The sequence below is a fragment of the Buteo buteo genome, chromosome Z, assembly GCF_964188355.1.
Source record: "Buteo buteo chromosome Z, bButBut1.hap1.1, whole genome shotgun sequence".
Classification (NCBI taxonomy): Eukaryota; Metazoa; Chordata; class Aves; order Accipitriformes; family Accipitridae; genus Buteo; species Buteo buteo.
Window position 1 is genome coordinate 89,063,456 of NC_134204.1, and position 15,995 is coordinate 89,079,450.

Here is a 15,995-nt window from a genome sequence, read left to right on the forward strand (position 1 = left end):
CCTCCCGGCGGCGGGGCCTGGTCGGTGAAGGCGCGGGCCCGGCCCGGTCCTCAGGGCGGCGGTTTACGGGCCCGGGCGGCCCCGGTCCCGGAGCAGCGGCTGCCGGGGAGGGAGAGGGGCCGGAGAGGGGTCTTCTGAGCCGGGGACGGGTAGGGAATTGGGGCCCGGTGGGCCTGAGGCGGTGGTGAGCCGGGCCTGGCGTTGGGGGGGGGTGTCTCAGGGAGAGCTGGGCCTGGTGTGAGGTTCCTGAGGGCAGAGCCAGGGTGTTGGGGGTCCCAGGGGGCTGGGTTGGGTCTGTGGGGTCCCAGGGGGTTGGGACAGGATGCACGGGGGTCCCGAGGGCTGGACAGGGGTGTGTGGGGCCCTCAAGGGGGCTGGGTCGGGGTCTCGGGGAGCTCAGTTTGCGTGCACAGGGGTCCCAGGGGGCTGGGATGGGGTGCCCGGTGGTCCCAAGGGGCTGGGACAGCGTGTATGGGGGTCCCAAGGGTCTGGGATGGGGTGCACGGGGGTCCCAGGGAGCTAGGCTGGGGTGTGTGCGGTCGCATGGGGATAAACCAGGGTGCATGGGGGTCCCAAGGGACTGGAATGGGGTGCACGGGGATCCCGGGGGGCTGGTACAGGGTGCATGGGGGTCCCAGATGGCTGACATGGGGTGCATGGGGGTCCCAAGGGGCTGGGACGGGGTGCATGGGGGTCCAAGGGGGCTGGGAGGGGGTGCACAGGGGTCTCAGGGGGCTGGACAGGGGTGTGTGGAGGTCCCAGGGGGCTGGTATGGGGTAGTGAGGGCTCCCAAGGAGCTGGACAGGGGTGTGTGTGGGTCCCAGGGGCTGGGCTGGGGTCTCAGGGGGCTCAGTTTGCGTGCACAGGGGTCCCAGATGGCTGACATGGGGTGCCTGATGGTCCCAGGTTGCTGGGACAGGATGCATGGGCGTCCTAAGGAGGTGGGATGGGGTGCACGGGGGTCCCAGGGAGCTAGGCTGGGGTGTGTGTGGTCGCATGGGGATAAACCAGGGTGCATGGGGGTCGCAGGGGGCAGGGCCAGGTTGTGGGGGGTCGCAAGGGGATGAGCCAGGGGTGTATGGGGTCCCAGGGTGCTGGGTTAGGGTCTGTGGGGTCTCAGGGAACTGGGACAGGGTTTATGGGTGTCCTGAGTGGCTGGACAGGGGTGTGTGTGGGTCCCGGGGGGCTGGGTTGGGGTCTTAGGGAGCTCAGTTGGCGTGCACAGGGGTTGCAGAGGGCTTACACAGGGTGCCCGAGTGTCCCAGGGTCCTGGGACAGGGTGCATGAGGGTCCTAAGGGACTGGGGGGCTGGTACAGGGTGCATGGGGGTCCCAGATGGCTGACATGGGGTGCCTGATGGTCCCAGGGTGCTGGGACAGGGTGTATGGGCATCCTAAGGGGGTGGGATGGGGTGCACAGGGGTCCCAAGGGTCCCAAGGGTCTGGGACAGGGTGCACAGGCATACTAGGGGTCTTGGCTGGGGCATAGGGGGTCCCAGGACATGTGCGATGCTGGGGGTCCCAGCTGTGGGCGAGGAGGAGGCTCTGATGGTCCCCCAACACCCCCAGACCCCCAGGATGAGCTGAGGCTGGTCACAGACCCCCACCTCACACTGGCCCCTGTCCTGCCACAGGTCCCTGGCTCCAGGAACCAGCTGCTCCGCCACAGACATGCCATCGGAGAAGGAGAGCAGATCCCGGCGGCGGGAGTGGGACCTTTCACCTTCCCAGTGGGATTGGGACTGCCCTGCCACACGGCGCCGTCTGGAAGAGCTGTATTTCCGTGAGCAAGATTATATTGGAGCTGGCTCTGAGGATGTCCGTAACTTCTGGGCTTTCTTTGAGCGGCTCCGGCGTTTCCAGAGCCGGAGAACCGAAAGTGAGCCAACCCCCAGCTGCCACAGCCAGGCAGAGTCCCCCACCATCGCCCACCGCCTCGACCTGCCCCGCCAGTACGACCCCCGGTACCGCATCAATCTCTCGGTGCTGAGTGCCGACATGGAGGGAGTGATCCGAGGCCGGCGAGGAGACTCCGGCATTCCCCAAGAACGTCTCTCTGAATTTCGTGCCGCTTTGCTGCACTACCTGGACTTCACCCAAAAACAAAGCTTCGCCAAACTGGCCAAACTCCAACGGGAACGAGCGGCGCTTCCCATCTCCCAATACCGGGACCAGCTCCTGCGTGCTGTGGCTCAAAACCAAGTGGTGGTGATTGCCGGTGATACCGGCTGTGGTAAATCCACGCAGGTGCCTCAGTTCTTGTTGGCGGCCGGTTACAGCCATGTGGCTTGTACCCAACCTCGCCGTATTGCCTGCATCTCGCTGGCCAAGCGGGTGGGCTTTGAGAGCCTGCACCAATATGGAAACCAGGTGAGGTCTGTGGACTGGTGACCACTGATTTCCTTGGCCAGTTTAGGGGTAACTGGGAGCTGTTGGGTGCTGCTGGTTTCTTCCCACCCTGTTACTGGGTGCTACTGGGTGAAGAATGGGTTGAACAAAAGAGTTGTAGTGAACTGGATTACATCTGGCTAGCAGCTGGGCAGCAGCACTGTTCCTCAAGGTTCAAATTTAGGGCCAATCCTGTTCAAAAAATACTGAAAATATCAATATAAAGAAAATACTGGTATTTTTATTGATGCATGTGCGCTGATGATACTGAACTGGGAGGTGCTGTTGACTCTCTGGAAGGAGAAGAGGTCCCTGGTTCAAAGCTGCATTGAGAGATGTTCAGACTTGATATTAGGAAACGTTTCTTTACCGAGAGGGTGGTCAGACACCTTGAGAGGCTTCCCAGGGGTGTCAGTGCCCCACGTCTGTCGGTGTTTAGGAGAAAAATGCCCTTAATAATATCCTTTGGCTTTTGGTCAGCCCTGAAGCGGTCAGGCAGTTGGACTAGATAATTGTTGTAGTCCCTTCCAACTGAAATGCTTTATTTTACTTGATTTTATTCAATTTTATTCTATTCTGGTCTTCCTGCCCCAGGTAGGCTACCAGATCCGCTTTGAGAGCACCCGCTCGCCCGCCACCAAGATTGTCTTCCTGACGGAAGGGCTGCTGCTGCGGCAGGTACAGCGGGAGCCGACGCTGCCTGGGTATCACGTCCTGATTGCTGACGAGGTTCACGAGCGGCACCTGCACAGTGATTTCCTCCTGGGGGTCCTACGGCGGCTCCTTCCCGCTCGGCCGGACCTTAAGTTGGTGCTGATGTCGGCGACCATCAATATCCGTCTTTTTTCGGGGTATTTTGGGGGTGCCCCGGTGCTGCAGGTGCCAGGAAGGATTTTCCCTATCTCGGTGAGGACAGAGGGGGATTTTTGGGATGAACCCCGGCACAGGGCGCGCACGAGTCTCTCGCTGCGTCTACCCCGAGGCAACGTCCTCCCTGTCTCTGCTCCTGCAGGTCATCTACCAACCCATCCCTAAGGAAGAAGCATCCATGGTCGGGAAATTGGGGAAATCGGAGCGCCTGGATCCCCTCCCGTACTTGCGGGTGCTGCAAGCCATTGACCACAAGTACCCGCCGGAGGAACGCGGGGACCTGCTGGTGTTCCTGAGCGGGGTAGCCGAGATCGGCGCAGTGCTGGAGGCGGCGCAGGCTTACGCTGCGCATACCCAGCGTTGGATTGTGCTCCCCCTGCACAGCACCCTCTCTGTTGCAGAGCAGGACAAGGTGGGTGAGGGTCTGACCCTGAGAATCGGGGTGGAATTCAGCACCCTGGCATCACAGAGTGAAAAATCCCAAAGCTCAGCCTGGCTGCGCCCTGACTGTGGGTGCTTTTGGGGTGCAGTCTGCCTTCTCTGGAGGTTTGCTCTGCTCTGGAGCAGGCCATACTGATGTAGGACCATTGTTTCTTCTTTTTCAGGTGTTTGATGTGCCCCCTCCCGGTGTCCGTAAGTGCATCCTCTCTACCAACATCGCAGAGACCTCAGTGACGATCGATGGTGTGCGCTTTGTCCTGGATTCTGGTAAAAATTCCCCCTTCAACGCCCCTCTCTGCTGGGTAAGAAAGCTTCTTCCTCCCTCCTGCATGGCCCAGAGCTTCTCCTTCCCTCCTGTTCCTTCCAGGGAAGGTGAAGGAGATGAGCTACGACCCTCAGGGCAAACTTCAGCGGCTGCAGGAGTTTTGGATCAGCCGGGCAAGTGCCGAGCAGCGGAAGGGACGTGCTGGCAGGACCGGCCCTGGCGTCTGCTACCGGCTCTATGCTGAATCTGACTATGATGCCTTTTCCCCCTACCCCGTGCCAGAGATTCAGCGGGTAGCGCTTGATGCTCTGGTGCTCCAGGTAAAGTTGGGGATTCCTCTGCTTGCCTTGAGGTTTCCTTGGGGGAGATTTGGGGAGATCTCGGAGAGGAAACCCAGCCAGCCAAGTGTGAGACCAGGCTGTGGCTCAAGTGTCAGGGTGTGATGGCTCTTGGGGCGGCTTTGTAAGCCTCTGGGCTCTTTTCTGTCATCGCCGGCCTCGTTCTACGTGTGTTTTTCTCTCAGTTAAAGAGCATGGGATTGGGGGACCCCCGGACCTTTCCGTTCCTGGAGCCTCCTCCCTCATCCAGCCTGGAGATGGCTGTGCGGTACTTGAAGGACCAGGGAGCCCTGGACGAGGCTGAAGACCTGACGCCCATTGGGAATCTGCTGGCCCAGCTTCCTGTCGACGTGGTGGTTGGTGAGTAATTTGGGGCACTCCCCTTGAAACAGAAGTGATGGTACGAGGAGTGGGGGTCTCCCCTGCCTTCGCTGCCTGCCCTGCCCTCACCATGCAGGCAAGATGCTGGTCCTGGGTGCTCTGTTTGGACTGGCTGAGCCCACCCTAACTGTGGCGGCTGCGCTGAGCGTGCAATCCCCTTTCCTGCGACCTGCTCACCCCAATCCCGACTGCGCCACGGCCCGACGGCCCCTTGAGAGCCCCCACGGTGACCCCCTGACGCTGCTCAATGTCTTCAATGAGTGGGTCCAGGTGGGATTCCTGTCTAAAGCGAAGAGATGAGACACATTTGGGGGGGCCGGGGAGACTCTGTTTTGGGGTGGGGTGTGCTTGAGTCTGTGTGGGAGGCTGTAGGGGGGCAGTGGGGGCTGATTTTGGGGAGCAGGGAGAGGTGGGAAGGACAGCCTGTCCCTGCCAGGGGCTGAGCCGTGCTGTCTCGGAGCAGGTGAAATCGGAACGAAGCGGTAGCTCTCGGAAATGGTGCCGGCGGCGAGGCTTGGAGGAGCATCGACTTTACGAGGCTGCCAACCTGCGACGCCAGTTTCAGGTGAGGGGGGCAGGATCCGGCCTCGGGGTGGGGTTCATCTTCGGTCTGAGGAGGGCATTGCTGGTACGGAGGAGAGCTGAATTTGCCCACATGCCCACAACCTGCCCATCTCCTGGCCATGGAGGCTCAGCAACCCTCTCTCCCACCGCCCCAGGAGCTTCTTCGAGACCACCAGCTGCTGGAGGAAGCCTCCAGCCAGCCCAGTGACAGCTACAGCCGGCAGAGCCGACACCGGGAACGCCGCGAGCTGCACCGGCTGTGGCGTTCCCACGCAGAGACGGAAGGTCGGAAGCGCAAGGTGCTGCGGCTGCAGGAGGGAGCAGACGCCTCCTCCGGCGAGGAGGAGGACAGTGGCACCTGTGGGAAAGGAGAGCGCAGCATCGATATCCAGGTGACCCTTGCATCTGTTTCCTCTCCTGAGAGGCAGGATAGGGCCATGCAGGCCCCTGACGCCCTCTCTATCTCTGCAGGATATCAAGTTTAAGCTCCGCCACAACGTGGACGAGCTCCAGGCTGTATCCAGCTCAGTCCTCTCCTCCTCGCAGCTTGCCCTCCTCAAGCTGGTGCTGTGCAGGGGGCTTTACCCCCAGCTGGCCATGCCTGACCAGCTCAACAGCGGCCGCAAGGACTCCGATCAGGTCTCTGTCCTTCCCCTGCCCTGTCCCCCAGCCCAGGGGTTCCCAGCAGCCCCTTGCTCTCCCTCAACATCCATTTTGCTCTTGCTACAGATTTTTCACACCAAGAACAAGCAGGGTGTTGTGCTTCATCCCACCTGTGTCTTCGCTACCAGCCCAGAGTTGCTCCACGCCAAGGAGGGACCGGAGCGTGGTGGGACCAAAGGTGGGACAACCCCAATCGCAGAGGAATTGGCTCTGCTTCTCCTTGGCTTTTTCCACATTGGATGAAAGCACTGTTGGCCTCGGGGGTTTGGCAAATCCCTGGTGCTGGGGAGAGGTTTGTGGTCCAGCTGAGACACCCCTTATTGCCCCCGCAGACCCCACGGAGGGGCTGAGCCGCCACCACCAGCTCCTTGCCTTTGTCTCGCTGCTGGAGACCAACAAACCCTACCTGGTGAACTGCGTCCGCGTACCAGCCCTACAAGTGAGCTTTTTGCTCTCTTCTTCTCCAAGCCCTCTGGTAGCCTCCATCACCTCAAATCGGTTGCGTTTTGCTCCTTCAGGCTCTCTTGCTCTTCTCCCGTTCGCTGGACACCAGCGCGGACTGTGCCCGGCTGGTAGCAGATGGATGGCTGGAGATCACCGTCCCTGATGCAGACTCTGCCCTACGCCTGCTCTCCACAGCTCTGCAGCTTCGTTCCGCCTGGGAAAAACTCCTCCATCAGCTGCTGGAAGGTCGGGGAGAGGAGTTGGGCCGCCGGCCGAGCTCCCGGGACATATCCGTGCTCAGCCGGGGGTTGCTGGAGTTCCTGCAGATGGAGGTGATATGGCCGTGAGCGCAATGCATATGGTTTTAATCCAACTCCAGTGCCTTGCATCGGGTTGAAGGCTTAGAAAGGAGGATGAAGGGAGCTGGTGTGTGCCCCCAACATCCGTGTGTCCTCTTGCAGGTGCCGTACCGCCTGCGCCAGCTCACCGGGCTGGAGAAACAGAACCTCTACATCGGTCCCCAAACTGTGGCTGCTGCTCCCCAGCTCCCGGGGCTTTTCCAGGGGATGGAGATGAAGCCTGACGAGGTGAAAGGCGGCCACAGGGTGATGGACTTTCTCACCTACAACTGCTTGGCTGTGAGTACACCCCTCTCTCGCTCTGCCTGCCATCCCCCCCTACCCTGGGGGAGTCCGAGCATCCCCTTCACCCTTTGTGTCCCACAGACGGACACGGACCTCTACAGCGACTGCTTGCGGAGCTTCTGGACGTGTCCCCACTGTGATCTCCACATGCCCTTCACCCCCCTGGAGCGCATGTGCCACATAAGCGCTTGCCGGCCCTCCGAGGGTGAGTTCCATCCCCCCCCGCCAACCCTGCCAAGGGGCTGTGGCAAGGGACAACTGGGGACAACCAGCCTGGGGGGAGCATTTCTGCTCTGTGGGTGACCAAGGAGAGGGGGTGGCAATGAACTGGGTTGTGTTTGTGCCAGCTTTTAGCAGTGCCCCTCGAGATGCCACCGAGGGCCCCATTTTGGGGGCGTGATGGTGGGAAGAAAATGGTCTTGCAGGGCTTTGGTTTCCTTCCAATCCCCATTTTTCTCTACGTTTTCCTGCAGCCCCCCCGGAAGAAGCGGCCGAAGCCTCGTCCAAAACCTCTGCCCTCCACAGATCCTACCACTGCGACGTTTGCCAGCAGGATTTTACCTTCACCCCCACAGAGATCCTTCGGCACAAGAAGCAGCACCGGTGACTGGGTGCTCACTGGGATGCTCCCACTGGCTGGTGGTGGAGATGATGCTGGGGTCCTCCCCAATCCCCGGGGAGACGCAGAAGACCCCTGTAATGGGGGGAAAGTCCCCCTACACTGCTACCTCCGTTACTCTTGGTGAGTCTGACTGGATCCCAAAAGGGATTTGGTGTTTAGGGGTATTTTAGTGGCTCCTGCAGCTCATCACTGATGCTTGCATAGGGGCAACCTGATTTCACTCCCCTTTTTTTTAAGAAAAACATGTAAATAAATAGCTTTTTGGAGAAAGTCAGTGCTGGCCCGGAGCGTGTTGCCGGACGTTGGGGTTCCTCTGCCCATGCGGGTGCCTGGTTTGGCGTCTGCACCCCCAGATGCAGCATGGGTCAGGGGCTACAGGACAAAGGGATGTTTGTGGGGTCTCGGGGATGTCTCCTGCCTGCGATGCTGCCTGGCACAGCATGGCCAGCATGTGGCACTCCTATACCAGAGTCATCACTGCCTCATCTCCTTTTCTTTCTGTATCCTGTGGGCAAAGCATCAGAGCGGTCTGTGCCGGGACTTTATCACTACCAGGACTCCCCCACCTCGCCCCCCCCCCCCCCATATTAATAACAACTGACCTGAGCAGCCCTACAGAGGATGCTCACTCCCAATGTGGTGAGAAGGTGCTGCCTTAATATAATAAGAGACCTTGCTTTAGGAATTGTGGCTGGTTCTGGTGCTTTTTTGGGCTGAAAACACCTGGAGAAAGGCAAATCCAGAGCAGCTTGCACCCACACACACCCTGTGGAGGCAAATGCCGTGACAACAGGAACTTATCAGCTGTCTAAACCCATTTAAAATGCATTAATTATCAGTCTGTGCGCTGCATTAGGCTCAAGCAGGGTTATTAGTGGGGCCCCTTCTAATTAAAGCGATTTGATGGTATTTTTAGCTCTGTAGCATGTTGCTTTTTATTTACCAGAGGAAGAAAATAATAAATAAGTGTGGTTTAACTGGCCTCATAACACTTTGGGGTAAGGAGCTGCTCCAAGAGCAAAGTTTCCTGGTTTAAATTTTTGAAGCCTCAAGGTTCTCTGTAAGGAATTATCCATTGCCAGGGCTCAGTGCATGTTGCCGGCCATAAAATAGGTGGCAGAGGGGAAAAGAAAAAAGGGGAAAGGTGCTGAATGCTTCCTCGTCCCCTTTTTTCTTGTTTAAATTTATTTTCTTCCTTCCCCCGCTCCCCCCAACTCACACCCTTTGCGACTTGCTTCTCGTCTTCCCTTTCTTGGTTGGGTTTATCTGCAATTAATTACCACTTGGACGCAGGTAATTCCTGGCTGGTGGTGTCGCAGCACTCGCAGAAATTAATTAGGCAGGTGATTTGTTGAGCAGATTATTTGGTTTGTATGTGTGTGTGATCTATTTTGAGCCTTTACTGCAGGCAGCTGCCTGTACCTTAGCCTGGCAGGATCCCACCCCGCTTTTGGAGTGCAGGGAGAGTCGTCTCACCCAAATTTAACAGTGGGGGACGTGGGGATGATGCTCCTATCAAGCCCCTGTTGCTATGGCAGCGAGGTGAGATGGGAGATGCTCCTGTCATGGCAACAGGCATCGGATGGGTTTGGTTTTGCTCTTTTCGGCTACAGGAACCCCAATTCTTTGCTCTCCCCACTAGGTTGAGCAATGGAGGGTGAATTAAAGCCCAACTGACATTTCTGGGAGCCAAATGTCCACGCTAGTCTGGTCCTGCATGCTCTGAAAAACTCAGTTTTTCCCCTGAAAAGCTGGGCTTTGCTTTCCAGGACATTGATGGTGGTTTGGTCCCTGGTTCCTGTGCCGCAGGGGACTTTAGCTTTGCTCTGGGCCACCTGGGCCCGCTAAATGCCACCCACAACCAGCCCAGACCCACTCCTCAGGTTTCAATTAATCAAAATTAATATTCTCACCTTAATAAGAAGAACCCAACAGCTTTCAGCAATAATCATTAGGGCTCATAAAGCATAAACAAGCTCTGGCTGTAGCTTGCCCTCTTGAAAAAACCCACAATATCGCTCTTGCCTTTAATGCAACGGCAAAGCCTTATTGCTTTTAAACTAAGCTTAGAGCAAGTCATTTACATAACAGAAAATTAAATAAGGCCACCACAGCCATAAAGAAGTGGGATTAATTTACTTTACTAATGAAAGCCACAAATTGAAGTCTTATGTGAGAAGAACTCTGGATTTTTAATGAAGTCCTCCAAATTTCTGTCCCTGTGGTAACCCTGGGGTGTTTGGGATCAAATCAGACCATGCTTGTGCCCTGGTTTTGCTCCCTGGTGGTCTAAAGCCATCAGCTGGACGCTGATGTAACCTCAGGGGGGCCAATCCTCAGTCCCATCCTGGTCACCACCTTCATTAATGACCTAGATGATGAGGCTACCTCAGCACAGGGTCCTGGTGGCCACTAGGTTGACCATCAGCATGTCCTCACTGCAAAGGTGGCGAACGGTTTGACTGCATCACAGAGCTGCCTTAAAACCTGAGCTTGAGTTTTAAGATGTTGTTTAAACAGCTTCATTTTTTTCTTTAAAAAAGATGCTGCTCTTCACCTTGAATCTGCTTGTAAGAGTGAGACACAGATGAAGGTCACTTGTAGTGGGATGAGAACAGCCTTGTGTACCCGGCTGTTGCTTGTTAACGTTAATTAATGTCACAGTGTTGGTTGGGTGAGCTGTAATTTTCAATCACGCCAATTAAATGGGTGGATCTAGGTGGGGGCTGGTGCACTGTGTGCCGTGCTCGTCCTCTTAGAGGCTGCTTCACTGGAGTGATTGGTGGTCCCCATCTACCGTCCTTCCTGGCACCAGGGAGGGAAAGGCTGAGAACAGGATTTTGGGAGAAAATCCTTATTTTTTCACCTTTCCAGAGAAAGCTAGACAAAGAGCAAGGCACTAATCCTCATAATTTCCCTGTATGGCACCTATAGAGTCTATAACACCACCAATAATGCCCTGATGCACAAAACCCCTTTCCCCTCCTTTTTTTTTTTTTTGCCTTTTAATGACTGAAATTGTTTTCCCTTCTGGATAAATGTGTTTTATTGAGCTCGCTTGCTCTGGCAGGAAGATTTTCTCTTGCTGCCTGCTCTTTTTCCTCAACTGAGGCATCCCCGTCCTACCGACAAAGCTCTTTTGAAGGTTGTTTCTGAGCATCCACTCCAACTCAAGCTCCATCGTCAGATGGGCGAAGTCCATCATCACAAATTTCCAATGAGAAAACAATTTTCCCTTTTTATTTTTTCACCTACCAAACCTGATGTTAAAAGACCCCTTGGGATGAAGACGATGATTTACCACATCTCATGGCAGCCCATTCCAATGGCTAATTATCCTGCCAGCTAATTACCTGCATATTTCCTTTCTAGGCTGAATTTCTGAGCTTTGATTCCCACCAACGGGCCCTTGTGCATTGCCTTTACTGGATAAAAACAAGCCGATAATATCGAGACGGCTATTTCTTTGGGAGACAACAACCCTGCATCAAACCCTCTCTTACAACTCCTTTAATTAGCGATGGAAGAAGTTGGGCAATCTAGAAAAAAAATCCCAGGGGCTGAGCACTCCCAAGGAAAGCTTAACGCTTAAATGGAAAAAAAAATTAACAGGCAGATGAGGTTTTTTTCCTTTACAAATGAGGGCTTCTTCCCAGCAACGGCAAGCAGAGAGGTTTTTTTTATTTTATTTAATCTCAATTTGCACACACCGAGCAATTACCAGCCACCCTCTTCAACCCAAGTAAATGACCTCATTTGTTCTTTGCAATGTTGTTGTTGTTGTTGTTGTTATTATTATTATTATTACTATTTTCCTGGAGGTTGAGGCAAACACGTTAGCCTCTAACTGAAACCAACTGCGTGTTGTTTGGGAATAATTAACTTAATTGTTTGAAAGGTCAAGTGAGAAGCGGGGGGAATGTCTGTACCTATTAAAAATTAGTTTGGAGCAGATAGGAGGATGCAGGAGCTTGTCCCCATGCTTCAGCTCCAGGCCAGCAAACCTTATCCCATCCCACTCCTCCCCTGTCGCTTTTTTGGGGCTCTGGAGCATCTGTAGGAATCTGTCTTCTCTTCTCCAGCCTTAAAATTCAGAGCTGACAGCCAGATGTATCAGCAGGAATCCATCTTCTCTTCTTCAGCCCTAAAATTTACAGATTTAAGAGCAAAAATTTGCTCCTGCTGCCCTTTAGGTTGTGTACCCTGGAGAAGTATATCATTAATAATTGTAGAATTAATAACCAATAACCCAGTGATGGGTGGAAATGCTGACTCAGCATCCTCCCAAGATTCATGGTTGGTCCAGAAGCCCGGCATGGGATTTCTCCCCCTGGATACAGTGTGCATCAGCCTCTGGTGAAATATTGATCCAAAGATGGAAAAAACGTCTTTCAGCTGAATTCTGCCAACTTTGTGCTGGTAGTGAACTGGAAGCAGGGATATATATATTTTTTTTTAAATGAGATCTAAAAAATTTCCAGGAGAAAAGGGATCTAAGTCATTTGCCCATGGAAGATGCTGTCAATAGGAAACTTCTTTGCTTCTTCCATGCTCTTATGTGATACTTTAAAATTATAAGGTGTGAGATGCAGTTATAAGGGAAGAACAGGAGGCATATAAATGTTAATGTCAGTCCTGGGACTGCTTGACATCACTGCTGTAGCAAAGGGGGGGTCCCAAGCCCTCCTCAAAGGAAGTCAGACCCAGGAGTCTCGCTATTCCCACCACCCCACTTATTCCATTCCCAAATCTGCTGTTTGATCTTTTTTCGTGGTTTGTTTTTGTTGTTGTTGTTAATAAAAATATATATGATACTAATAAAAGAATTCTATTAAATTATTGGCTGATGCCGCTCCTTGAGAGACCTTCTGAGGTTGGGCTTTTTGGACGTTTGTGCAAAACTCAGCCCAGGCATCTCATGCTGTTTCGCAGCCTGCAGAGAGCAGCCTTTCCCTCCTCCATGGAAGGTCCCAGCCGCCTTCTGCTCTTTATTAAAATGCCAAAAATTGGGCAAAATCCAAGCATCCCACTCCTTCCCTTACACTGTGACCCACCACAGAGAGATGAAGGCTCCCCAAAGTTCCCAAAATCATCTTATCAAGCAGGAGATAAGAATTTTTTTTTTTTCCTTTCTTGATCTCTTAGAGTTTGTGCATTGCATTGGGTGAGGTGGAAATAAAAAAATCATGTTTTTTGGGGAAAGATTATCTCATTGTCATGTGAGTCCAGAACCTGGGACTTCATAAAGCATCCTGAGACCTACAACAAAATGATGAGAGATTTGGTTCCTGCTCATGATCTGCTTGCACAGACTCAAATGAATGAGCGAAAAATCACATGATACCTGGCAGTTTGGGCTATTTATGCTACTTATTGGTGAGCCATTCCTCCTGCCGCTGCCAGGACAACCTTTCAGGACCACCATCTGCTCCTGGAGTCCATCCTACCCCATAGACCCTGATGTGGCAACCACTGGCAATGTCCTACTTGACCAGCACCATGCAGCCAGTGCAGCACCATGTTCCCAACCCCTATGATGGAAGAAGGTTCGCAGAAGATGGACAAGGATGGTGTGCTCATGAAGCTCAGGAAAGAAAGGAGGTGACCACTGCTACCACAAAGGGAGCTGAACTTACCTCAACACTAGGAGGACCAAGGGTGGCCTTCGTTGTCAATAAACAACTCTATCAGTTCAGCTGGCCAACTGGCCTTCCCTAAAATAATCCATAGAAAGAATTATCTCCCTGAGCAAGCGAGACCAACACAAGGGAAGGTTACATGTGGCTTAGCCCAACACAGTGTATAAAAATTAACCAACCAGCAAAATGAGCTTTGAAGAGAGCTTCAGCCCATGTCTTCCCATTGACTTGGGACACCCAGTGTCACACTGGTGAGCATCTAGAGACTGGTAAAGGGAATCGTGCTTGTATTGCGATTCAGCCATGTATTGCAATTGCTATATTATACTTGTGTGTGATTTTTCAGTAGGCTGCTGCCTCACTTTTCTACCCCCCCACCCCCCCCGTAACATCAAATATCTTCAAATAAGTAAATCTGGCATTAAAACATTAAACCCTCCTCGTGCAGAGTATCTAAAGGAACCTGGCTGAAGAGCGCTGGACTGCAACACGTGACTGTTCAGCTCCAGTCCCAGGTGATGAAGATCCTGGGCAGTTTGGGGTCAGAGAACCCACACTCCCGTGCATCCCTGCATCCCTGCTCCTACCTTGCCTCCCCAGACCAGGAACAATCCCACCCCATCCCATTTTCCCCCCACACACGTAGTGGCAATGAGGATAGATGGCTGTGAGGCGATATTGGTGTGTCAGGTGGTAATTTTATTCCCATTTTTCTGTGTGACACGGACTCTCTGCCTGCTTGACAGCTCAGCTGTCTCCAAAGTGCCTGTTTATGCAGCTGGAGAAGGAGGGAAGACAGGCAGGTGGGGGAGCAGCTACTGCCAGCAGCAGTGTAGGAGCCAGAAAGAGACATATTTTTTTTTAATGTATCCATGTGTTTGTATGTAGATGGGCTCTCACCTCTCATTGTTGCATCATCCGAAGAGTTTCACCAGTTCTCAGCATCACCTTTGCGGAGCAAATGCTTTGCTGCAAAAAATCTGCTTGATCCCCCCCTCTCCCCCAAAATGGGTCTTGGTTTGCCAAAACGCCTTGGCCCCGAATCCAGAAATGCCACCTCCAAATTAATTACTAATTACTTGTTTATTGGGTGGGCTGGACCTTTGAAAGCAGCTGGTTGATGTCCCTGCTCTGCACGGGGAGGGGCAGAGAGAGCAAAACCTTAACGCAAGATGTTGCCATCCAAGATGTGCCTGCCCCACCAGGGTGGGGAGGAGGTCGTTTCATGGATGTGTTGTCATCATCCCACATGCTGATGTCATCTGAGGCCAATGTTTCTCTGGGACTGGCTCACTGCCAGGCTCCCCAAATCCACTTCTGGTGCAAAAAAAGAGCTCAGGAAAGACCTTGGGAGCTGGACACCCCCCAAAAAAGAGGAATGGGGAAAAACCCCCCCAACCCATCCTTCTGGCTGTCACAGAGGAGCCTGCAGGACCAAACACTTAATTCCTCCGGACAGGCTGGTGACAGGGATGGTGACCAAAGGGGACAGGGATTCTCCCGCCTGCATTTCATCTGTGCACCCCAGCATGGGGTTCTGCAGCTGCAGGACCAACCCCCCCCCCACCGCCCCGAGAAAAGGCACCCTGGTTCCTCTGCAGACCACGAGCCGGAGGGGACCTGGGGGTCCCCCCAGAGGTGTCCTGATGCTTAAATGAGGGTCACGCCAGGCACCACTTCCAGCTCCAGCGAGGAACTTTTCCTATTCGAAGAGCCAGGATTCGCCCAAGAATCAGCCTTGCAAGCTCCAAAATACTGCTAGAACCAAGTTTTCCTGCTTTTCCAGGACCTTTCGTTGCTCCCCCACGCCTCAAACTCCCTCTAGAAGCTTTTCTTCGAAGGGCTGGATCCTGCCCTCTCTGCTTTTTGCAGGATTTGATTTCCCCTGCTTGTAACTCACCGGAGAATCGATTCCCAGATCTGTGCTGAACAATCGTTAAGCCTCATTAGCCTTAAGCTTCCTTCTCTTGATTTCTGGTTATTGCCCGGGTAGGAAATCAACACCTCTGTGTGATGGAGAGTCCCTGCTTTCCCTCTTAGAGTCAATCGTAACAACTCCTGAAGCTCTGCAGGAGCAAAGTGGGTAGAGAGCATCTCTTGGCTCCACCGTGGACGAAGGAGGCAGAAGCACATGAGCGATCTGGGAAGGTCATGAAGAACCCAGAAATGAAAATGTGGCTCCCCAAAGCATCGCAGCCTCAAGTGTGAGGCTGTTCTTCCACATTGCATCAACTGCCGCGAGACCTTTGCATGCTTTCTCCTCTCCTGAATATATTCTGATCCTTCTTACGGGATAAATCACCTCGTGCTGGCTTGTCTTGCAAAGTTTTTCCTGCTGTGAATATCCTCAACCAGAGACAATTCAAGTGGCACAGCTGCATAATTAATGCTGCTAATGAATAATGAAACAAGTCTGATGTTGCATGCATTTTTCATGCTGATCGTGGGAGAGGACAAAACAGGTTGGTTTTTAAATTACTTCTTCAGCCGAGCGGTGGTCGGGGACTGACTGCGGGAGATGAAAGCTGCTAACAGCGGCGACGACCCTGCAGTCCCCGGATGCTCATCCTGGAAGAAAAATGCTTGGGAAAGGCTGAGCTTGCCGTAAAAAACCACCTCCTGCGGCTGAGCAGCCGGCCTGAAATGAGATTGCTCTAAGTATGCTATGGAAACTACTTTACTTTCTGTAGGTGATGGAGACGCACCAAATTGACTCTTCAGCCACTGGACGTGCCAG

At 53.7% G+C, this 15,995-nt stretch overlaps 1 protein-coding gene across 1 annotated transcript; it reads left to right on the top strand.

The window, feature by feature from the left end:
- Positions 1 to 12,879, top strand: DHX34 (DExH-box helicase 34). The gene is made up of 17 exons (XM_075021144.1): positions 1 to 149; positions 1,634 to 2,369; positions 2,982 to 3,293; positions 3,400 to 3,669; positions 3,863 to 3,965; positions 4,066 to 4,283; positions 4,487 to 4,661; positions 4,759 to 4,952; positions 5,146 to 5,247; positions 5,402 to 5,638; positions 5,718 to 5,885; positions 5,976 to 6,087; positions 6,242 to 6,348; positions 6,428 to 6,685; positions 6,815 to 6,991; positions 7,079 to 7,202; positions 7,471 to 12,879. Exons 2-17 carry the CDS (start codon positions 1,671 to 1,673, stop codon positions 7,602 to 7,604), a joined length of 3,390 nt encoding a protein of 1,129 aa, XP_074877245.1. The 5' UTR covers positions 1 to 149; positions 1,634 to 1,670; the 3' UTR covers positions 7,605 to 12,879.
- Positions 12,880 to 15,995: the final 3,116 nt, after the last annotated feature.